Consider the following 25,362-nt stretch of genomic DNA (forward strand, 5'->3'; position numbering starts at 1 on the left):
CAGGAGGAACAAGAGGAACGGACCAAACGAAAAGAACAGCACACCGGGAGCGCGAGCGACGCCCCAGATTAGGCGGGAAGCGGGAGTTTCTTCGTGCTCCGTTTCCGTTACTGAGATAACCCGTTTCTTAAGCAGAAGCTCGTGTGCTCTGGAATAGAGAAAATCAAATGACGTTGGGAACGCTGAATGCAAAAACCGTTGGCCCTTATGGTAGCAAATGCTGAATATTAACTATTTCAGTTTATAACCTGCTCCCTGCTGTTCCAGACAGACTTCACTGTAGTTATTGTCAGTCCGCTCCCTGTTCCTGATAGACTTTAGTTATTGTCAGTCTGCTCCATGTTCAAGAATTCACTGTACAGTTGTAAGTCTGATCCTGTACTGTGCAGACTTCACTGTACTGTATTTATAATTTAAATATATCTTACCATTTTTGAGAACTAGGTAGAATTAAATCATGTACCTCAATTACACACCAGCTAAGTATGGATCAAATCCAATTAATTTCAGGAAAAAAGTATTTACACAAAACATTAATATTAAAGAATTACACTTAAATCCTTGTAATTTCACAAATAATTTCAAATGAGGCATAGTAAAACAATTTAATGCATTTATAAGGTTGACGGAACAGACAGGAAAATGCAAAGAAGCCAAAACACAGTGTAAATGAAATATACAGTTTTTATTAGATCGAAAAACACATTGCTGTTTTTACAAGTGATTTAAAAAAGTACGTACCACAAACATACCTACTCAAAAAGGCTAAGTCTATACAATGTAGTGTGACTTATGGATGTATATACACACACATTAATACATGGCCTCTCCATGTTCAAAGTTGGCAAAGAACTTCAGTTCACATTTATATAGTTTAATCATTTTCACACCTGTCCCATCCATCACACAGCCCACTTTCTCTCACTAACTTCTGATGTAATAAACTCCAAACAGAACACTCAAAAAACCAGTGAGGCAAGAAACAACCTGTGATTGTGAAAAAGGACAATTAAGACATATGTAGTATTGTGATTGCCAAATAAAATCAATGCATTTATTATGCCTTTTTCCTCATATTCCATTGCAAACTAATAGATTAAGAAAAAATTCAACCAGGAGATGGCAATAGAGACTTTGTTGAACCATATGACTCTAAGAAATGAGCTGTTCAACCAAATTATCCAAAAGGAAACAAAAAAGATGCAACCAAAAAACGACCAAGACATAATTAAAAATATTGTTTCCAATGATGTGTCCTCTGGAATTTTAAAATACTGGCTTTAACACTGATCATGTGTTTGTGACTGGAATTGAAAGATTGGTGTTGTTCAATACAACCATAAGATAAACAAGAATGCTAATTAAAGCAAAAAGCACCCAGTGAGAGCGTTCCATTAATGTTTAAACATAAACAAGACATTCTACAGGTCATTCCTGCTGTCCTAAACCATTCAGCGTATACAGATAACAAAAGGTACAGTGGACATTCGTGAAAATAAGGCTCTAGTCAGACCTCTTCTGAGAGACCCCCACATCTTTATTTATGTTTATGTAAACAGCAGAATGTGTGAGACAATTGCTCACTGGAAATATAATCACATTGTTCTTTTCTTCTCTGACACAAGGAAGCATACATTATAATAGGAATCTGTTTTAACAGTCAGTCCAACGAGGAGCTATTACATCCCCTGTGGAGAGGTGAAAGGCTCTTTGAACAGAGGGTCCTGTGTCTGTTTAAAACCTTCCTCTTCATATCAGAAAATCATTTCAGAAATGAAGGACTCAAGTTTCTGCATTCAGAAACGTTAAAAGTCTGGTTCAAAACACATAAAAAGTACATTCCAATGTGTTCTTATAGGTTCACGTAGAACAATAATGTTCAGCTCCATATTAAAAAAAATGTATGAAGTTTTGGATGACTGCAATACGCTGTATATATAATTTAAATAAACGGATCTCTCTGCTATAACATGAGTGTGAGCCAACAATGCACAGGGAACTTAAAAACAAACAACAAGGAAAAAGACTTTATTTTGGCCCTGAAATTGCAGTTTTAAAACTAAACAATTGCCACTTTACCAGAAATCACTTTTAAGTAAGATAAAGAGGGTTGTCAATTAAAATGAACCAAAATGTTTCTAGTGTCTATTATGAGCGTAAATGATCAGATTTCAAGTTTACAGTTTCAGGTGTTAAGAAAGGAGTATCAGACCAACATGATCACATGCCCAGGTTTTACCTCTAACACTTGTAGTCATTTTACAGTTAATGCACTCCTGTGTAAAGCAGCACTTGGTTTCCATTGGAAATGTCTTCTTTTATGACTTACTTTCCTTTTGTTACATTAAAGGAATTTCACAATCTCAGCTTATTCAGTTCAAATCAAAGAACCTGGTAAAGTGGACAAAAACCTTTGAAAACCAAACTGCACCATTACATGACTATTTCTGTCATTAAGTCAGGGCTCCATAATCAAAGTTTTCCATGTGAGCCAGGAAGTAACTCTTGCTTGATGTTGTAGAGCAAGGGAAAAAAAAAAAAACTTAATTACATTAACAAAATAACAGAAAATTGAAGACAACTTTTCCTTTAACCCTGTCTGAAACACAGGAGTTTTAACTGGTACCTAGAAGGAATTTTTAAAGTTTTCCCAACACTGGCAGCCCTGATTGACTCCGCTTCCTCTTGATGGGTTGCAACAGGGAAGTCATGGCAAATTCTTTTACAAAACCACTGAGCTCTTCAGTTTTCCCCGATTTGGAAATGAAGACTTCATTCTTTATCCAAGATTTTCAAAAAAGAGACAGCAGGGCCCAGGGCACAGGATGCATGACAGAGCCCTTGTTTTCTCTATCTTTAATCTCACCTGGTCTTTTCACTTGCGACATGCCACAATACAGCCATAACTGCTGCACAGCCACTCAAAGAAGCAACCTGTTCCTAAGAATCAACATAAATATGGAAAATTTCCATCTGATTGTTCAAGAGATGTTTTAGTTTGTTCAGTGATCAACTTGTAACCTTTGGACATTCTAGTGTAATAAGTCAGAGGCCAGTGGAGGGGAGATGGGTGAATTGTCGTGCAATGATTTTTCTCATTAACACTGAGGTTCAAAGTGTCTGCACACAGAGGCAGTGTGATAAACCTCTACATTTCAAAATTTGTCCAGAATAATAAATTTACACAGTAATATACAAGGATAACTGGTTGACAATGTGGGCGTTAGGAGACAGAAACACTGACATTGTCTTTGCTTTTCTCCACGGTGGAACCCTTGTCCACAGAAGCTGCCATGCACTGTGGTGGAGATGGCTGTGTGCCAGCCGGTAACCCAGGAGCCTTGTTTGCCTCTGTGCTCGATTCAGCCTCGGGTTCTTGTTGAGAAGCTGTGGCTGTGCAAAAAGGAAAAAGGAGCAAGTCCTTTTTTCAGAAAACTAAAAGCATTCAAAGCACAATGTTTCTGCAAAGAGAATGGATTTAGGAGAATATCTGCTGCTTGACACAGCAGGGGAATGTTTACATTTACATTTATTCATTTAGCAGACTTTTTTCTCCAAAGTTCGATACAGATTACTGCTACTGCATATTATTAGAAGAGCTGCCTGAAACCTTACATTAATACTGCCACTATTTGGTGGACATGCACACGCAGACTATGGCTGTAAGGCACACTGAAGTGAAGGGGACCGGCTACCTGACTGCGTGCACGACTTCATGTGCTCAGGCCAGTGGGCCTGCTGGCAGGGGTAGTCGCAGTAGCTTGTGTTCCAGCAGCAGTAGAAGATGGCCTCCTTCTTGCAGTTGGCACACCACTGCTTTTTCTTGGTCTCGTCAACAGCTTGCTGGCGCTCCAGCTCCATCTGCTTCCTCACCTCCGCCACCAGGCGCTCCCGCTCCTGCTCTAGGCTCTGCCTCATCTCAGCCATGGTCAGCTCTGAGATGCATACAGATGCAGACAATTTATGAACCCAGGCCAGCTAGCTCTTTTCCACCCTGATCTTAGCTCAGGAATGTGAGCTAAATGTGTGTGATTGTACCTAGGTTGTGCTTCATTTCAGACAGCTCCTGCTGATGCAGCCACTGCAGCTTCTCAATTTCTATTCTCAAACGACGAATCTGTTTCAAAAGATTTTATTAATGAAAACAATGTTCATTTGTAGAATGCACAGGAGAAGGGAATATTAGTAGCATCACTCATTTGTGAGTACCTCTGCTATTGTGTTTCCAGAGGTACTTTTTGAGAGGTCGTTGTAAATCTCTGTCATTGTTCCTTTTATAGCATCCATAATCTGAAAGGCAAAAAGTGTTATTGGTAGCGACAGTAGTTGCAGCAATAATAATAATAATAATAATAATAATAGTGATGATGATGATGATAAAGCCATTTTGTAAAGAATTTAGTCTGGACTCCTATCGCTGCTGCTCACTTTGCTGGTGTACTTGGCTATGTCTGCAGCCATGTCCGCTGAGGTGGTGGAGATCTGGAAGTCCCCAGCCAGGGAAGAAGATGCTGCAGAGTTGCCAGTCGCCAAGGCTGCCGAGGTAGATCCTCCTTGGGTGCTGTCCTTCTGTTGTACAGCTAACAATAGGAGAAATAACAGGTCTTAAAGATGCCCTCCTTTGCAAGCCAAATCTTCGGCTGGACATTCCTCACACTATACTTCCGTAAACTGCCTTAAGAAGCAAGACTGAGGGACAAATGTTTTCTTCTGCATTAAACAGTCATGACTGCCTGCCCCACTGAAAAACACCTGTCGCATAGTTCTTGATAGACAACCAAAAGAAATAAAAGTCAAATTTGTCAAGATGAAGACCAGGTCTTGTTCAAAAATGGTTCCGTCACAAAAAGGCTGAAGGGGTCAAGACAAAAAGGGAAGTACCTTTCACCGCTTGCCGCGTCTGGTATCGGGTGCTAGAGGACTGCTGTGGGGAGGATGAGGAGGAAGATGAGGATTGTAGCTGTGGCTGTACTTGGGACTGTGAGGGTGTCTGTGCTTGCTGTGGCTGGGAGCCATTCTGTGGCTGCGCAGCCAGCTGCTGGCTCTGCTGCTGCCGCTGCACTTTCTGCATGTGCCATTTCTGAGAGGATGTCTGGAACTTGTTGGTGGGGTTCCACACCACTGCGCGCTGCACTGCTGGGGCTGTCTCCCTTGGCAACAAGGGGCGCTGCTTCTTCACAGTGGTTGCTGCTGCCGTTGCTGCCACTGGGGTTGTGGAACCTGCAGCGGCAGCCGTGTTGGGCAGCAGGGTGGATGCAGGGGTGGCAGCAAATGAGACCACATTTAGGGGGATGGTAATAGGGGATTGAGTAGGGTCTTTAACACTTGGGGAAGAGGAAGACGAACCACTGGACGGTGGAGCTGCCGCACTAAAGGATAATGGAGGTTTTTCTGCAAGGTACATGACAAATGTGGCTGTGTCACATCCAGAACACAATATTACACAAATTAAACAGATGCATTAACAAAGACACTAATAAAATGTACTGTACACACATTTATTATTTCAGAACAATGAGCTGTCTGCAGAATGTGTAGAAGGTCAATCAAATACTCACACTATAGAGAAGTAGTTTTCAAAAAAAGTGGTGTATGAAAACAATGACTGGATTCTTATTTGATGTCAACCCTCACCTTCGACTTTGGAAACCGCAGGACCCTTGGTTGTGGTTACCATTGCTGGTTCCTTCTTGATCCTCTTGTGCTCCCTGCCAGCCTTGTCATCTCCAAGGTCAATCACCAACTCCCGCTCTGAGTCTGAGTCTACGTCCGCCTCTGCTGTGTGGGGCTTTGCTTCCTCCTCCACCTTCGCAGGATGCTGCAGTTCCTTGGGTTTCTCTAAGCAGTCTTTGTGAGCATCACTACCTGATTTGTCTTCCGTTGGAGATTTGACACTAGCCAACTTAGCTGCTGGATCTACTGCACTGTCCACGTTGCCCTCTTTGTCATCATCTTGCAAAAGCTCTCTAGGCCTCTTTTTTGGCTCTTTCTCAGTACTTTCCTTGTGGATGTCTTCAGAGCCATTCTTCATCCTCTGCTCTTCTTCGCTTACATACTCGCTGTCGCTAGAGTCCGATTTCTCAGAGTCCTCAGAGTCACTGTGCTCAACGCCTTTATAGACATCCTCTGAAATCTCATCAATGCCTGCAAAGAAACCATGTGTATGAAGACAGTTTTAATGTGTTCAACTAACAAGCTGAAAAACTGTCCTGAGGACGCATCCAAATATTAAACTATTCTTGTTTGTAAGGAAGTTACCAAGTTGCGCCTTGCAGCTCTCAATGGTTTTGTCCAAGTTGAGCTGGAAACGGCATTTGATCTGTCTTTTCGGGGACGTGAGGACCACTGGTGTTGACTGCTGCTGTACCGTCTCACTCAGCTCCTTCAAATCCATCTCAGCTTTGCTCCGATCTGCACAAAAACACCAACAAAACACCAACATTAATAGCAACTTATGTCACAATCAGAATCATTTTGAGTTTATTCTGTTGACATCCACACTGTCATACTGATTATCAGTAGGCAATTTGTGGCAAGTGGCAAAGAATGAGTAGTGCGCTATGGTTTGGAAATAGCAATGTCTCACCCAGATTGAGGTTCAGGATGCTCCCAGTAGGGCCTGATCTCTCTTGCTTGGGGATGACAGGTGTGCTTGCCTGTGGGGAGAAGGGCTTTGGGCTGCCTGTGGTACTGCCAGTGTGCACTGTCTTTGCTGAGGCTGAAGTTTCTATGGATGAAAGGAAAAGCATGTTCATTTTCTTGAAGGGTCATCACTATGCCTGTAGATCACACACACACACACACACACACACACACACACACACACACACACACACACACACACACACAGAGTCTGAAACCGCTTGTCCCACCAGGGTCGCAGCAAACCGGAGCCTAGCCTGGCAGCGCAGGGTGCAGGGCTGGAGGGGGAGGGGACACACCCAGGGCGGGACGCCAGTCCGTCTCAAGGCACCCCAACCAGGAATCGAACCCCAGACCTGCCAGAGAGCAGGACTCGGCCAAACCGCTGTGCCACCACCCCCCACCCGTAGATCATTATATTCAATTAGTGTTTATACCTACACTACTTCTTTGAACATCTGCAGCAATACATTGTCTAGGCATTTTAATTATTAATTAATACTGCAGAAAGTTGAAAAGGCTTTGTAACACAACCTCCAATTTTAAAATATTTAGAGTAATTAATTTTGACAATATATAGCCGAATGAAGGCATCTATAGCAAGCATACAGTACCTGTACAGTCCATGGACTCCTCACCAGCACTGTAGTGGGAGGAGGTGACCTTGAAGCTCTTATCAGAGGCATCTGGCTCAATGTCCGAACCCGTGTGCACAGAAGAGTTGGTGCTCATGGGTGAGCGGGGCATTTCTGTCATCGAGATCCTCCGACTTGTGCCACCTGACAGCATGCTCTTGCTCAGAAGCATCTTGGGAGAGGCTGTCATGTCAAAGCTGAACTTGATCTTGTCTGGCTTCTCCAGCTTAACGGTGCCTGCTGCAGGGTTGGAAGGGTCTAGCAGCATCTGAAACTGGTTATTGGGTGTGTATGGTGTCCTGAAGGGGGCATAGTTAAAAACGCCAAACTTCTTGCGAATGTTCTCAACATAGACCTCCATTTCTTGCATGGCACTGTTGAAGATGCTCTTAGTCTTTTTCACAGAAAAAGGAATCTCTTTAGACATGAGGTAGCAGTTGTTGATTGGGACCCAGGCCCTGAAAATGAATGTATAGATTTACTTAAATAATTAGGACCAGCAGGGAGCATGTAAAAGAAGGGCATAGCTTAAAATATACAGGCATTCCAACAGTCACTGAAAGGGCTCAGGTGTAGCACCACTGAAAAAAGATAAATACAGAGCTGTGACAAGGGATAAATTCAGAAGCAACTTTGAATTAAGCTATTAGCTAAGGAACAAAACAACAGAAATAGAAAACACATATTAGAACATAGAGATCATTCAGGAAACATGCTGTAAGAGTCCAAAGTATGGTGGCATGGGAAGTGTACCACTGCTTCAGACAGCTCTGTGATCATCCTTTAGCACAGACCTAGTGCTAGCCACCCTACCTGTCATGTTGCCCAAAGAATCGGGCGTCCACTTGTCCATCTTTCTCCCGTAGCGCCTTGGCTGGCCAAAATGGAAATCCCTTGAGTTTTGCCCACACAAGAGGATGTGGTTGACTCTAAACATGAGAGCAAAGAAGGGAAATAAATATTTGCAAGCATTTCACCTCTCCTTTAGCTTCCTCCACTAACCTAGGAGAAAATATTCTTGATATGTCATTAATGAGGAGGTCTAAAGCTGGCCACTTACACAAGGTTCACAAAACCAGTTCTCCCTCTTTTGGCAAGCTGACAGGTAGCACTCTGGACACACTTCAATCTCATTCATCTGTAAGAAAATAAAATAAAAAATGAAATTCTCCGAGATGTACGCCGCTTTGGAGAAAAGCATCTGGTAAATCAATAAATGTAAATTTATGTAAATGTAAAATTTTACTATAAGGCACAAAAGTTTTCCTTCTGGTCTCAGACAGTGCTAAATAAATGCTTACTCTTAAGTCTGAAAACTGCGTACTCTTGAACTGTTATTTACCGGTCCTTGGGGTACTCACTTCATGCTCACAAATTTTTACTATGACTTTTGCAGTTGCAGTAAGCTTGTGATTACCTGAAAAGAATACATCTGAATTACAAAAAAAGGAGAGACCATGGTAAACATTCTCTTCTTACACGACAGATTTGTGACTTACCCCCATTGTAAATTATGCAGTTGTGCAGGATCCATTTTATATCAGCTAAGAAGGCTTCTGTGCAACCATACATTTTCTTTTTGATATTCTGTAGGCAAATGTCAGGAAAATTAGCTGTTGTCATACAGAAAATGCTCTTCTTGCAGAAAGATATTAAAACTTAGCTCTACAAACTGTTGCTTTTCTGTATACCTTTTCCAGTGTGCACAAGTCCATTGGGTGGAAAATGTACTCTGCATAATCTGGGTGTTGTTCTAAAGATACAGGTTTCTGAAATGGCTCAGTCTGTTGGCAAAGAAGGGGGAGGAAAAGAAACACCTGAAATTAAACACCTGTCTGCTGGGCATTCATGTCACACTTGACCAGCACACATTGCTACTCTCGACAGACAGTGTGAATTTTGAACACTCCGGTTATATTATAGGATGTAGCATAAATATGTCGTTGGTTTTACCCAATTAATAGGTTTTCTCTGCTGGGCAGCTGCGTGGGGGGAGAGAGACGAGCGAGGTGGGTCCTGAAAGAGAGCAAGGAGAGCTTTTCCTCACCAGACCAGGGTTCAACCCCACAGTCTGAACAGTGACAGCCACCACGCAGCACAACTACCCCACCCACCGCAGATACACAGGTCAAAACGCACTATCAAGAGCACTGCTCTCAACTCCCAGATGCCTGGATTTTCCCGGGAAAGGACACAGCCAAGAGCTGCCTTTGGTTTTACACCATTCCCGCTCATGTTTCACTTTACTTTCTCCATCAGCATTACTCCCTGCACTGCCATATATTTCACACTGCTGTCTCCACCAGAAACTGGGTAATGATGCATCCATTTTTTTTTCCCCCAGTAGAAGCAGCCCTAAGCAGCATGACAAACAGCATTTTGCTAAAAACTCTACACAAACAGGGGGCTGAACACGTATCACTGATCAAAAAAACCAACGCAGTTTCTGATATTTGTTAACAATGCACAAGATCTGTTTGCAAGAGCATCTGCATCCCACTTTGTAAGGGGGAGGTGGGACTCGTGCAATCCAGACCTGTATTTACATCCTTGACAAAAACCCCTTCAGCTGTACATGAAGTGCAAGTCAAGGTGACTTGCAGAAGTAATTTTGTTGAACGTAAATCTGACCCATAGTACCATAGTATAACTGAAAGACAGCACTGCTGCCATAGGTAAAGGACTAGTTACACAGGCTGTCTGCAGATATTACAGCTAATTCAGTACCTTCTTTTGAGTCCAATATACTGGTTCCTCGTGCTACAAGATTTTGAAATATGAATTCTTGAGGATACATTTTCTGTTTATTTATTTTTCACTTATTTTAATTTCCCATTTTCAAAAAATTTTTGCAAGCTATGGAGTGAACATCACCCGTATTTCCATACCCAATGGTTAGTTGTCAGTACAACAAACCCCAAGAGAAGAGGAGTGTAGGACTGGCTTCACTGCAATTCACTTTCACAGTGTTTACAGCTCATGTCATGTTATATCTGGTGTTCCCAAGTCCCGGTAATCAACACCGAGAGAATACCAATGCCATATTTGTGGGATGAATCAATCAACAATCAACACTGAAGAGGAGTTTGTGGAAGGAAGCCATTTAGATTTTCAGTCAATGCAATTTTTTTTTTTAAATTTTAAGTTACCTTACAGCATGTTTAAGCTACATCAGAGACTTAGAAAATCCGATCTGTAAATAAATTAAGAGGTGTTTGTATTATTAAGATTTTATTGATAGTTCAGCTATTAAAGGAAGTACAAAGTATCTGACAAACTACACGCTTATGGAATGAATCTTTCAACAATCAGGACTGAATAGGAAGTTGCAGAGAACATTTTTTTATTTTCAGTGATTTAATTAAAAGCTTTCATTTCTATCTTGGTTCAAGTTAATAAAAAATAAATTCTTACAGTATTTCTGCATTTATTATAGCTTTAGCACACAAGATTTTACTAACCGTGACATATAGGTGAAAGTGACTTTAGATTTATAAACAAATCAAGCCACAGACAGACTTCTGGTCTCAGTTGCATTTATAAACTGAGAAGTCAGTTCACTTTTTGAAGTCCACCTTCAACATTACATGAAATTACAGTTTTACAGGGTATATTTTTAATTTGCATTTTAAAAGGGATGTAATAACAAAGGAATGGATCCCATTTGTTCTTGATAGGAAGGGATTCTGAAATGTGGTTATAAGAAGTTACGACAACACTACCAGACATTCTTCAATAACTCCTTTAAAAAAAAAAAAAAAGTTTCAAAGGACACAAAAACCTCTTTGCTTTGCAATGCATGTGCTTTGATAAGACAGCACCTATAGAACATGGCAAAGAGTTTTATATCACAGTAAAAGCCTGTCTAAAAAGACCAGCGCTGGAATCTGGGACATGTTTTTAAAAAACCTCAGAAAGACTAACTGTGAACACTTACCCCTGGCTGCTTCATCTTCTGCAGAGCAAACTTAAGTAGGTAAGACAGCTGGTCTATAGTTAGCATGGTCATTGCTTTGCTCTGAGTCTCTATGCATTCCGCAACTGTTATTCTCTGCAAAGGAACAAGGAGAGAAAAATGGACCATTTTAAAATCTCTGACTGCAAACTAACACTATTAAAAGAATTGGAAAATACCGCTTAAATACAGAAGAGGAGAAAAGCACACACAAAGCTGGTCAAGAAAGTTGCTATGTATTCTGTGCATAAGGACTGTGTTGAACAGAATCCAACAAGATAAACCAGTCGTTTTATACATCCACATGCGATCTACACAGCAGATCGAATTCAATTGTACGGAGCTGAACAGTGGAGTCACTTCACAAACTCAGGTCCATTTTCCAGCTGGACAAAGACGCAGTCCAAAGCTGCTTACATCTCACTTGATGGATCTGGGACACAAGTGCCTAATCTGAGCGATGACCAACGCGACCTGCAGAGGGCGTCTCATCACCAGCTGCACGGCTGCGCTCCTCTGCTTTGCTTTCTCCTGCCTCCGCACACAACCAAACAGGCGCCCGCCCTGCGTGAAGCTAAACTCGGGAGAGCGGGAGTACCTCACACTCGGGACAGAACCAGTCCCCCTCAGGCTCGGTGGCCAGTTTCAGGCACTTTGCGTGGTACACCCGTGGGCAAAGCTCACAACAGAGGACCTGGCCCTCACGGTGGCACACCCAGCAATAGAAGTCATTCCGTCCATCCTGTGGCACAACATCAACAGGGTCTGTGGTGAGTTGCGGCTTCACATAAAAGGGACCGTGTCTTAGTTCTGACTGAAATGTAGGCAAGAGAAACAGGTCGGGTTTTAATACACACGGGATCAGAAATGCGGCTCAACACGTAAATGCAACACAGCACATCGGGCACCAAACACACACAGCTGGGGCTCAATCAGTAGAACAAAACAACTAGGAAATTACTGCATTCACAACACATTTTATATGCACAATTGAGCACTAACTATCAAAGAGTACCGATTAACAGCAGGGAAATATTTCCTGTTTATCCACCAGCCAGTCTGTGTTTGACACACACTATTGCCATCTTACATGACAGTAAAGTTTACACAACAAATGGCCATATTATCATCATAATATAAACATATACAACCAGTCAAAAGTTTGAGCACTTTTTCTGGAAACTAGTCTTTTTTTTTTTTTGAGTGAAATAAATATGAGTGGAAAACCAGCTGATATGTCTTCCCAGCTCTTTTACAGCAGTTCCACTGATCTAAGAGACTTAAGGTTGATTTTCTTTCTCTCTTATGCCCAATTTGTTCCATACGTGTTGCCAATGTGTACTCAAAATTTTCACTGGTGCTGTACATTACATAAATTATTCAAAGGTTTACGTAAAATGCAATTAAGTATTTCTTTCATCCTCTCAACATATGGTTAATTTCTGTGCAATTACTAATGAGAATTACGTTAATTTATGGATTCTCACAAGCCAAGCTACTTTTCCCATCATGCTATAAAAACTGTTTTGACAAAGATCGATATTTCATACTGAAACAAGCTTACAATTATTTGATTTGACTTAGCAGCATTTTACAAAAGAACATTGAAAGCAATTATCAAAAGGTACAGTACAAGCGCTGTGTTTAAGAATCCATCATGGCATACCTGCTCCTTGTTGTTACTGTTAACTAACCCTGGTTTCTTTTTCTTTTTCACAGGGCTCGGTGAGGTCTCTGGGGGCGAATGCCCATTTGACGAATGTGACGGGCTGGACTTTCGTTTCTGTGCCACCCTTTCTGCCAGGCCAGGGTCTGGAACTGCAGAGAGCTCAACGTCACTCCACACAGGAAAGAGCCTCAGAGAACGTGCTCTCACTCCACCCCGCCCCATCCCACACTTCCTCCGGCTTAGCCACCTGCTCATCACAAATCATAGTCAAAACAGACAGGTGTCCATCCCACATGCTGGAAAGACACTGCTGCAGGCTGAGACAGAACACAGAAGAAGGGTTGATTTCCTCTTTGTTATGCTTGTATTATGAAGCTGTAAAGGATATCAACAGGAAATGGTGTGGTCTGTACTACAGTCAAGACCAAGGGTAAGAGGTCACTGCAGTTTAATATTAAAAAGGATTTCTATATAATGTGTTTTACATGACTTCAGCACAACTAATCATATCCAAGACGATCAAATTGTAACTCATTTCTCCTTTCTTTATGCCTGGTGAAATTTCTGCAGGTAGCAGCAGATACTGCACTGTTTAGTGGCTGATGTCATACAATCGGCAGGTAACCGCTTCACATCCTTGTGCAGCAGTACCCTTGATCACAGTAATTACTTGGAATTGACATAGTAAGAAGAATGATTTTGTAAAACCAAGTCATCTTGGACAAAGACATCCAATAAAATAATAAATACATAATTGCTGCAAACAATGTCAAGAAATTATATTGTTAACAGCATTCAGTATTTCACATCCTGATGAACGCTAGTGAATGCATTCTTCAGACGATGAGAAAGTGTGTAAAACAAGGGTGAAGCACTCTGCTCCAAAGCACACAACAGAGGACCTCACCTCCTCACCTTTTTATTTGTATATCCACAAAGTTCAGAGTACTGGATCACTATATATGCAATGAAATTAATGACTAATCAGACAATCTGTACACTACCGGTTGGAGCCATTATGAGCGAATTAATAGACAACTGACATTGTAGTAATTTTTGCTTCCATTCACACCAGCATGAGCTGTCACCTCACGCTGATTATTTTGCAAAGCAGAGTGAGGCAGTAATCATGGCAGCAGAAATAAAGACCAAGTTTCAAGGGGCTGTCGTCAACCTCCATATCTGTGGAGGGTCACTGAACCGTAACACAGATGTGAACAGTGAGATGCAGCTGCAAACTGGCAATAGCATCAGAAAATGTCCCTGGAAGAAAAGAAACTGGATGAAAATTGAGACACTTAAGCCCCTGAGATCTTCTGATAAGTTGCACTGTGCCTGAGGGTACCAAAACACTGTTTAAACACATCACAGCAGAACCACAGTGTAAGAGCAGGCCCCAAAAAGCTTAAAGGAGGATACTCATCTTTAGACAGATTCAGACCGCCCTTTAAGAGCTGCAGTAAAAACACACATCCTGTTTTCCGCTCACCTTTAGATCGTGTGGAAATGTCCATCCCGTCTAGCACATCTGACTCCGTTTTTATCTCTTCTTCAGCCAAACTGCCAGAGAAGAAGAAGGGTATAGGAAAGTAGGTGTCATTTACACAGTATCACACATATAATCTGCCTGGCTGCTCGACCCTATATCAAGACCTGTGAGAAAGTCCCACTGGGGGGCACTCACAGGAGATGATTTGTTTATTGCTTTCCCTCTACCTAGCTTTTTCCAAATGGAACGTGTCCCATTATCGCAATCAACCATGTTGCATTTTACCATGTTCGTAGAGCGTTTTGCAACAATGCCCTGCGATGATAATGCCTTTTCTGTACTTTGTTCATTCAATTTGGACCTAACCAACTTAAAATTGCAAGCGTTTACATTTCGGCAAGTATCGCAAGAGGATATCCCCATGGCAACAGGCCGCCTTTCCTCAATTCAGCCAAACGATCCTGTGCCTCTGAGACCTCCAGCTGAGCTCCTGCACGTCTGTCCATTGAACACAAGAGGTGGAGCTCCTCAGCTTTGACACGTCTCCACACACATTAGAGCCCGCCTTTGCAACAAGCTTCCCCAGTGAACCCAAATTTGACTTCTCTTACACAGGTGCCTTCATCTGCTGTCACAAGAGAAATGATACATAGTGTAATGGCTAAATAACTGAACTGGCGACAAGACGGTCCAACATTCAGTTCAGGGAGGAGCAGAGACATCCTGCATGTGCATTGCTTCCAAACAATATTTATGTTCAACAAATACATTAGCTGTAAAATTCCGAGCTAAATAACACTTATACGAGCAACTGCTGTGATTTTCCACTTCTAAATAATTTAATCTTTGGCCCTGGTGCTTTATTTACTTGTATGGAAATGTATTTACATTTTTTCAGTACATCAATGATGTCTCTGTTATTTTGACCCAAGTATGTTGTTAAAATAAAGGAAATTAGTAAAAGCAACCAATAAACGTGATAAAATAATGCAAACAAAACAAAATGATGAGAAAAACTATTTAATTTAATCTGTTAATATTAACCCTATTCCAGAGGATCCAAAGATTTTTGTCTGAACAGTAAATAGCAATAAATATCTCCAGCAATACTGCAAAACATCTTTCCCTTTCGGTTGTACATTAATGTACGTCTTATAAAAATAAAGAGCACTGGTAAAGGAAAGTCTTCACAACTTATTCCAGTAGCTTGTAAAACCACAAGCATGTAACCTGGACTGCACAATGATAAAAACAGTGTATGAGCAAGATTCTCAAGAAGCCGGAGCGTTATTGTTCACATACAGGCATTTCTTGTGTCAGTATAGCTATGTTTCTATGTTCTCTAATCATACATTTAGGAAGGGAATTCTGCTTTGCAAGAAAGCACATCCCTATGATGCTGGCTCAGAAGAGCTTTAGCTTCTCCACACGTCAATGAGCTCTTTGAGAACGAAAGCCCATTCATGGCAGACCACAGTGTCAGAACCCTGGTCAAAGACACGATTCACCGCCCACACCCCAGTCACCCATCAAATGCAGGAGGAAACACCAAACTGCACTACGACTGCAAAACATTAAGCAGCAGAGGGTTTCATTTCACACAGTTTTTATAGTAGGTGAATTTATCAACTAAAGCCATGTGACTGACTGTGATTTTGCCAAGTTCTCCTCTGTGTCACTGAGCTAGGGGACAAACTCAAGCATTTTCCAGAGGCTTCGTTTGGGTTAAGGTCTCGTGCTTTGCATCCTCCATCCTAGGTTCCCTTTTTTATATTCGCCGTTTCAAAAAACATCAATAACAAAAATGGCCACAGGATTTTTACATATAACCTACTGTTCAATTGTCAACCACAGAAAGCATCCTCAGGTCAAAGCTCAGGGACTGTTGGTCGAGTTGAGAAGGTCACACGATGAGCAGTGCTACCTGCTGGGCTTGGGGTTAGGGCTGTGAATCTTAACTGAGCCGACACTGCCGAACACTTCCGGAACTGCCCTGGAAACATCCTAGACGCGTACAGAATGTTTAGGAGTCCCATGGTCCTTTAAGTAAATAAATAATTAGGTGCCATGGTCATTTGACATCGTTACCTTTCCTTATTGTAAATTACCAAACAACTGCATTTATGGCTTGGGAACAATATGAAATGGCAGACTAAACAACAGAAAAACACTACAGATTAAGCTGCTTTTCAAAAAGCCCGAATGGTTAAAGAGCATATAAGCACGTGCAGCAGCAAATTATTGAATGGATGGACCATATGACAGACCACAGGTGCTGCACTACCCAGCTCCATCATCGGTGCCTTCATACCAGTCTTTACTTCAATGAGACGCAAGACAAAATGGGTCACGGGCACTTCATGTCCACAGGCATTAGCATCTAGTTAAGAGAAAGCCAGGGACATTCATCCGCAGACGGCATCACGGAAATACCCTGCCCACTAGTTAATGAGACCTATTCAATTCGGACATCCTAGGGAGGGCCCTGCAACGGAGCACACGTAACAGGACTCAAGGAGGAAAGGCATGGTAAGACAGACAAGCAGGAATCACACATTATCTCGCCCCCTCCAAAAAATGAGCCGTATTCACTGGGTGGAACAGATGTTCCATTCAAAGCAGTAAACCAACAAATAATTCTGAAAAACAATGTGACTGTAAAATACATGCTGTCATTCTCAAAACAGCTAAATGAAAGAATGAGTTAATAAATGAAATACTGACCTTTGTTTGTGTTTTCAGGTCTAAATCAAGATATTTATCTTGGATATAATAGTTTGCCAAGTCCACTAAAATCTTTCTGCAGCTTTAAAACAGAAACAAATGTCCGTCACTTGCAAAAAAATTCAAGAAGAGCATTTGCAATGCTTTTTTCAGGAGTATCTAGGGACAGGATTCTTGGAGCAACATGTACGGCGCATTCAGGCCTTCGACGTTAAGTGCGCTGCACGTAAACAATTAAGACTTCAGAATATTCCAGAGGGGGGGAAAAAGGCAATTCAAAAACCAAATGCCAAGGAGCAGGGAAAGAAAAAAAAAAAAAAAAAAACTGCGGCAGAACACTGAAGATCATTGTCCACGTAAAAATGGAAACAAAACGCCACCACCCCCTACCCCCACCCCTAAAGCTGGACTCGGAAGCAGGTGCTGGCACGTTGGCAGACGCAGAGCAGCACTGTGGAGATTAGTGCATTGTTAGAAAGACAACGCACATCCAGTCGGCTGCTGGGGACACGACATGGCCTCATCTGGCTAGCCATGGAGACGAGGAGGAGGAGGAAAAAGAGCTGGAGATGTTAGCCTACCTCCCCAGCACCTCTTTCCACAATGCATGCATCCTAATGACTCAATACCAGGAAGCCATTTTTGCCAGTAAAAAAAAAAATTACAATTATGTCTCTCTTTATTGCAAAACGTGACCTTTTACTGTTTCGCAGTTCCAAGGTCTAAATCAAAATATGAAAGAATACCACATTGTTTTTTGGTAGGATGGGGAAACTCAACAAGCAATCGAAAACAGAAAGAGTCGATATCATGTGGTCACCGTGAGTTCCAGATGGAAATCGCTCTCCTGGGACCTGATGGAGGCACGGCGGAGCCCAGCTCCAGCCATCAGTAGCCAGCAGCAGCTCCCATAGCCCAGCAGGCGCGCTGCTTCAGTGGGACATGACTGCACGCAATCAACACACAACACACACACAGGAGCCATGCTGGCTTCACACGTTTGCATATATATATATACATATATTATATATATATACATAGAAGTTACAGCAACACACACTCCACCAGAGGCAAGGAAGCTGAAGCTGACAGTGAGGAAACCAGAGCTTGTGTGCGTCTGTTCCCATTCTCTCAGACCACACACCAAATCAAAGCTTCATTCTCATCGTTTACTCTTCCCTACAACATTCCTCAATGCACAAAATGGACACAGAGCAGCATACCTCGTCTTAACGCACAGAATAAACAAGGCAATCCTTCAACCTGGCCTTTAAATTTGCCTGGATGGGATGAGACAAAGATGGTTGCAGAATTTTCCAGAAGGGCCTTGCTCTCCCTGCTGCTACGGCGCGATTGTCAATCTTTAACCTCAGCTGCGGCGGCGATTGGTTTGAGTGGTGCACGGAGACGTCTGATTGGCTGGCTGCGCGGGGCCACACGGCTCGCTGCTACCTTCTCTCTCTCAGACGTGCTGCTGCAATGCAGATGTCCCTCCGAATTAAACTGTCGCTTCACCTGAGCAGGAACATCACTTAACTGCTTGTTCACACAAAGAAACATACTAACAAGGATAGACACTTATTTTGCATGATTTTCACAGCCTTCATCAAAAAAATCTTCCCCCAAACAGTTTATAAGCCACATTCTATTTTTAGGCAGTCCCTTCCTTAGGGAGATCCTTCAACACAAATAAGATGTTAACTGGTATATTAGGGTTTTTTTTTTTTTTAAATCAAAAAGTGCTTACAAACTGCCAGCACCATTTTCGTTTATGGGAAATACACCCTTGCTTTCCTCTGAAGGGTCAATCTATGAAAATGGGAAAAATAAACAATACAATACTCTGAATGTATGGTGCTTGCATCAAAAAGAAAAGAAAGGGGGTCCAGAGCAAAAGGTACTGCCTTTACTTCAGACCTATACATACATTTCATGTGTTAAACTAAAGCCTGCCAGATCAACGAAAACGTTCAAAGATTTTCTTTGAGCAAACAAAATTTATAATGGAATAAATTATCATTAACACAAAAATCTGCCCCAGTGCTGTAGAGAAACGGTACATATGAACAAACACTGCAGATGCAACAGTTTTACAACAACAGCTGCAAGTAAAGAGATATCTGAAGATATACAACAGGCAATGAAGTCTATTTTAAGCATGCAAAGGGTTTTAAAGGCAATTTTAATAAAAAAAAACAAATGAAAAAGTGATAGTTAAATTAAAAGGGTTTAAATCCATATGTCAGTGGCATGGAGTGGGTAAAAAAAAAAAAAAAAAAAAAGCTAAGTCAGAGGGGAAAAAGGGGGACATTGCAAGGGAGGTGGAGCCCTACTTCTGACTTTTCACCACAGGAGACATACTTCCTGGGTACAGTGCGAAATGCTTTCCAGAAGCATACACACACACACACACACACACACACACACACACACACACACACACACACACACACATGCTGTGCCTAGGGCTGAGCAGCAGAAAAGAGGGCACGCTCTTAGCGAAACACTGGAGAAGACGCAGTGGCGCCTTAGGCCTCGCTCACCTCCTACTTAGGAGAAGAGGCGAGCGGGTGGGCAGGATGTGCGTGTTAACCCACGTCCTCCTGTCTGTGCTTTTCATACACTCGGCATGAGCGATCCCAAAAGTGTGACTAAAAAAAGACACAGCAGTGTGTCGGAAAAACAAGTCAGGCAAACTTTTTTTGGCCACAAGTGGAAACGGTGAATGCAAGAACAACATCAAAAATAATTCAATGATGACATGAGATGAGATGACATTAACCTCCCTGAAAGTAAAAAGCAGTGCTCTCATATGGACATCTGGTCTCGCAAGGGACCCCTGCTGTGCTGTTCAAGTCAGAGCTCCTCTGCAGCCTCCATTTTCGCCAGCCTGGCATGTGACACAGGCACACAATGGCGCCGGCAATTTGCTTACAAAGACATACCCCCTCCCCCCTTCCAAAAACAACCAATGCAGCCATGAGGAGCACTTCCAACATCATTTCTTGTTTTGTTCATGTTCTGATTTAGCCATGGTCATCTCTGGAGTACAGTATGAAGGCTGGCTGGGCACCCATGTGACCAAGAGCACAGGCAGCCACAGGCACAGGAGAGCCCTGCTCTGCTCCCTGCCCAGGCTCCAGCTCCAGCTCCAGCTGAGCAGAGGGCCCTGCGAGCCTCCCCTCCACGACAACCACGCTGGATTTCTGCAGCACATTTAACACAGTACAGGAAGGAGAAGGAAAGTGAACAAAAGACAAGAGAGAGAGATCAGGCTTACCTCTGTGGATGCATGGCTAACACAGTGTTATGTCAATACTTATAAAACATGGAGGACAGTCTCAGTGCTGAGACAGAGAGGGCTTGGCACTCCAGGCTCGACGATCAGGCCCCACGGGATGAGAGCAAGGCCCTGATTGGCCACTTCTTACATGCGGGATGTAAGGCTGCAGCTGACTGGCTGAAACATTTCCTGAGTAATTATCTTTGTTCAGTGCAGGCAGGAGCGGCTCTCTGCAGAGAGGGGGAAAAAAAACACAGTGAGCGCTAGGCCCGAACCACTAAATACACAAGCTTTTAGCCTGTACCACTAACAAACAACTAATCAATGTTGCACAAAACCTTTCCACGCTACTGTATCGCAACGCTTTCTGGGTTTTTTTGTCGGTATTTCCGAAACAGAAAGGAGAGATGTGTGAAAGCAGAAGTGGCCTGCTGCAGACTCCATGTTGGAAAGAGGCCCTTTGTCTAAATCCCTCCCTTCACTCCGGTCGGCAGCACACAGCACAGCAGAGCCGACTTCAACGAGGGACGCCAGGGCACGCCGGGCCACAGTCACACACAGGCCTTTGTTCTGTTTCTTTTTACCCAGAAATACTGAGACAAGCTCTCACCTCATTCACAACAAATAAAATACACATTAAAAATAAATCTCAAAAAGGCCATTCCTCTCCACGGTCATAAAAACCAAGTAATTAAATACGCATGAATTATTTTCATGTTAACTAAGCATGTATTTAATCTCTGTACACATTTAAGAAGCACTGATACAGCCATAGAGAACTTAACTGGATTTTTACGCAATTTATTCTAAGAAAAACATACTGTAACACCAGTTTGCGCAGCAGTAAATCTGTGTGAAGTGACATAAAGCACTCGTTGGAAACCACATTTTCCCCCACTATAGACACCTGGAGTGAGAAGAGACACACACAAAAAAAAACAAAAAACAAAAAACATGCTGCTTCTTGAGCAACCCTGTGCACAAATTACTCTAATCTTTCCAGAAGTTTGACAAGATGCTGACAGTTCTTTGATCCCAGCTAATATAGTGCTAAAGACCCAAATCCCTTCAAGGAAAAGGAGGGACCAGACATCTTACATGCGATAAGACAAAAAAATATAGTTGTTTTCTTTGCGAAGGTCTCCACGCTTTTATCATGGCTGCTCTTTTACAGTGTTATTTTGAACATTGAGTTCAGAAACCAAATTTCTTAAGAAAAAAATAAATAAATAATAAAAATACCTAGTTGGCATATTATGGTAATCTTTATTCTCCATCTTAGACAAAATGAGCTTTATTAAATACTTAATTACATGAAGTCCTAACGATGCCCTTTAATTGTACTCCTCTCAAGCCACTTTAATGCTGTTTCTTCTACCGGTCTTATGTACAGACATTTTCCAGCTAACATATTCAAGTCTACATATTTTTCAGTGGCTCTGAGGTGCTGTACTCCAGAACACTCCAGAGGTTATTCTATAACACAATTTTGAAAGGATGACAATTACTTCAGGTGCTCAATGCCATTTAAAAATGCAGAATGACATGTTGATGAGTTTCTGAATAAATGTGTTTGCCATAGAGATACCATCTCAGTTTTATATTTATAAAGTTCTAGCGCTGCTCAGCTAATGTGATCTCTCCCCTTCTGAAATATAGTTTGTTACTATGGTTCCACAATTTTTAAACCATTTTAAAACCGTTTCTCTGGATTATTCAAAAAAAAAATAGATTGAAATTTTCTAACAAAAATGCCTATGAGGTTTTCCAGGGGGTTTAATGTTCGTTGCAAACAGGAAACTGCAAAACAAGTTCAAAGAGTCTAAACTAGAAACTGAAAAATGATTCAGAGAGTGGTTAGAAAATACTTTTCTCTCCAAGTATCTCTCACTAAGAATACATCAGTAGATTAGTCGTTTACCTAAAAGTCTACAAACAGAACTTCCAAGGGAATACACAGCAAGTGTGCAATGAACATATCCAATTTTAATATCCAATGTACAAAAGCGCTACTGTACCAGAGGGGTACTGGACTACAAGTTTCATAAACATTTGGAGGTGAAATACCTCTTGTATGCTGGATGCAGTAAAAGATAAGCCCCATAGTGACATGTAAATTGGCAAGTGTGTCTTCAGTGTATTGACTGTACAATACAGACACTGACTGGTAACAATTTTAGAAGATGTTAGTGATCATACTGCATTATAAGGATGTTGGAAGGAATTCTCAAGTGATAGCATTTTTCTATAGGGAAGTTAATGGCGCCCTCTTGAGGAACACACACAAAACTTCCTCCCACTTTGTAGGGAACTGCAGCCACCAGAGGAGCAGTGACAAGGGTCATTTCAAGTCAACTTGACCAAAAAGGGGCAAATTTAGATGACCCAAAGAGACTCAGCTGAATTATTCCAGAAAAATCAGATAGCTAATCAATAAGTGTTAAATCCTGTAAAAAATTACCCTCTACACCCATTATAAGTAACTTGAGACCTAGATTTTACTCATTATACTGGTACAATAAAGGGTGAAAACCTCACTGGAGGGTACTACAGCAGGAGATGGGACTCAAACCTGGGTCCTTTTGAATCCAAAGGCAGCAGCTTTATGAGCTATGCAATAACATTAAAAAAAAATGTAAAAAATACTCAACTCTGAAAAGTAAACCAAAAAAAAGAGGACCTACTATGCTTCCAAAGTCACATTAAGTCATAATCTGTTTGGCTTGATTGTTATCTACTTGTGGGGGGTGCAATGGCACAGCGGGCTTGGCTGGGTCCTGCTCTCTGGTGGGTCTGGGATTCGAGTCGTGCTTGGGGTGCCTTGTGACGGACCGACATCCCGTCCTGGATGTGTCCCCTCCCCTTCCAGCCTTACGCTCTGTGCTGCGCCAGGCTCCGGTTTGCCGCGACCTCGCGTGGGACATGCGGTTTCAGCCTGTGTGTGTGTCTGTGTATATCTGTTTAGGTGGCCATGCTGAAAAGGACCCAGCACAGGACAGCTGGTAGTGTAGCTGTTACAGTTACTGCCTTTAGCTCCAAATGTTGTAGGTTCAATCCCCATCACTAGCTGCAGTACCCTTCAGCAAGGTACTTATCCTAAATTGCACCAGAAAAATTACCCAGCTGTATGAACTGGTAAATAATTGTGACCTTGATATTGTAAGTCACTCTGGAGAAAAGCATCTGCTAAATGAGCAAATGTAATACTGTGGAAAAATACATCACAGAAAATTATTCTTAGAACTCCAGTTTACAGCAGCTCAGTTATGCAATCTAATATGGGCAGAAATAAATAACCTCAAACTGTTCCTCATACAGTCCACTGAGAAAACAGACTGGGAGTCATCAATTATTAAATTATCTTATATTACTTTATATTTATTTAGATTATATTTTACACAAAGCAATATATAATTTTGCACACCCATACATTTGAGCCACCAAGTAGTATGGTGGTTTTGGCTGTTGTTTACAATCTGGGGGTTCCTGGTTCTAATCCCATTCCTGCTGTTGTTCACCTTTATCAAGGTACCTACTCTGAATTGCCATGGTAAGAATATCTTGCTGTATAAATGGGTAAGTGATTGTAAAGCTGCTTAAAACTAAGTCCTGTTAGGCAAAGGTGTCTGTTGAAAAAAGGTTAGTGGCAATGTTTTCCTTCTATATACTTTAGTCAGTGGTACAAAAGGTCTCCAAACGGATCTGAATGGTTCACCTTCAGGTTAGGCCACCCTGCTCTGGACTAAGAGCCTCCCTCCAGTTCTCCTGCACTGCTACTGGTTTCCATTGTTTATTAGCGCTCATTCATATTACACTGGAAGTACTAAAATATTACTATAATGTTACTGACAAGTGAGCTCTGCTCATTAATTAAATAACCACCAACAAATTAAATTGTAACGAATATCTATAAGACCAGGCAGGTACAGAGAATTACAGATGTGGCAATTTCACATTTAAAAGACGAAATTTAACAAGAAAACATAACATTTTTAATTCGATTAAATTAATACAAATCTAGACACTTACTCGCACATCAGACTAAATTTAACAGCAAACCGCCAAATTACTCTAGTATCTTAAGACTTAATGAAACGGTTAACTATGATTATGCTACTCCCAGATGTGGAGTTACAGATAAAAAAAATACATTGATAGCTATATCTAATATAAATTTTATGTACCAGATCAGACATGACGATGATGAGGGATGGTTTCTGAAACAAACCGATCATCATAACTGAGGATTCTGTGTAAAAAAAACGACAAATAACCCCGCGGCGCCCCTAGGCCTGTCTCCCGAAGACCGAGTAATTAAACTTTGTGGGAATTTTTTTGTACGACACCCTCAGCCCAGCTGTTCACTTCTCCGAAAAGAACAGAACAATGAATGAATATACGCACAAAAGAATGAGAGTCAGTGAGTGGAGCGAGAAACTTAGAAAGCGGAGCGGGGCGAGTTTCACTGCACTGGTGGAAAAAAGGCGGGCAGTTGCACTGAAGAGAGCCCTCGTCTCGCGGCGTTTAAACTGACTCCGGCACACAAATTCATCAGCACAACCCGACCGCCGAGCGCTACTGACCTCCTACAGCGAAAACTGTGATGGTCCCGGCTTCTCTAACCGACAGAATCACCAGCTACCAGCCAAACGAGGTACCGCAACAAGCTAACGAGCGCTAGCAGGAGGTAGTACCGCCACACTAGTTACCAGCGTTTCCGTTACGTATCGCTGTGGGCCACCTCAGAGAACCTCAACACCGGCCCTCAACTTACACGCATTTTAGGCAGGGGAGTGCGCTACTTTGGGCGAGAGCGAGCTTCGTTTACGTCTAAGACACGTTAGATATGTCTGTATTTGTAGAAGGTCGGTTTTTATTAGTGGTTTTAAAGTTTGTCGTTTTTCCGCTGCGGTGTCTCCAGCGGATCAAGGTAAACGTTCTTTCGACGTCCAATGAGAAACTGAC

The 25,362-nt window shown here is 42.0% G+C and overlaps 1 protein-coding gene across 10 annotated transcripts; it reads right to left on the minus strand.

Annotated features, from left to right (window-relative positions):
* Positions 1-713: 713 nt before the first annotated feature.
* Positions 714-25,334, minus strand: LOC108936974 (protein kinase C-binding protein 1-like). Of its 10 annotated transcripts, none has more exons than XM_018756652.2 (22): positions 25,172-25,334; positions 20,395-20,627; positions 14,391-14,461; positions 12,899-13,050; positions 11,831-12,046; positions 11,215-11,328; positions 9,231-9,293; positions 8,969-9,061; positions 8,777-8,864; positions 8,639-8,694; positions 8,338-8,415; positions 8,091-8,206; positions 7,257-7,735; positions 6,587-6,727; positions 6,259-6,411; positions 5,635-6,144; positions 4,882-5,391; positions 4,429-4,580; positions 4,210-4,290; positions 4,039-4,117; positions 3,696-3,935; positions 714-3,393 (listed from the first exon to the last, which is right to left on the minus strand). In XM_018756652.2, exons 2-22 carry the CDS (start codon positions 20,406-20,408, stop codon positions 3,224-3,226), a joined length of 3,576 nt encoding a protein of 1,191 aa, XP_018612168.2. In that variant the 5' UTR covers positions 20,409-20,627; positions 25,172-25,334; the 3' UTR covers positions 714-3,223. The 10 variants fall into 10 exon arrangements, with proteins under 10 accessions (XP_018612168.2, XP_018612167.2, XP_018612169.2 ...); XM_018756651.2 differs by lacking the exon at positions 25,172-25,334 and adding an exon at positions 24,981-25,126; XM_018756653.2 differs by lacking the exon at positions 25,172-25,334 and adding an exon at positions 24,582-24,598.
* Positions 25,335-25,362: the final 28 nt, after the last annotated feature.

This window comes from Scleropages formosus, chromosome 2, assembly GCF_900964775.1.
Source record: "Scleropages formosus chromosome 2, fSclFor1.1, whole genome shotgun sequence".
In the NCBI taxonomy this organism is placed as follows: domain Eukaryota; kingdom Metazoa; phylum Chordata; class Actinopteri; order Osteoglossiformes; family Osteoglossidae; genus Scleropages; species Scleropages formosus.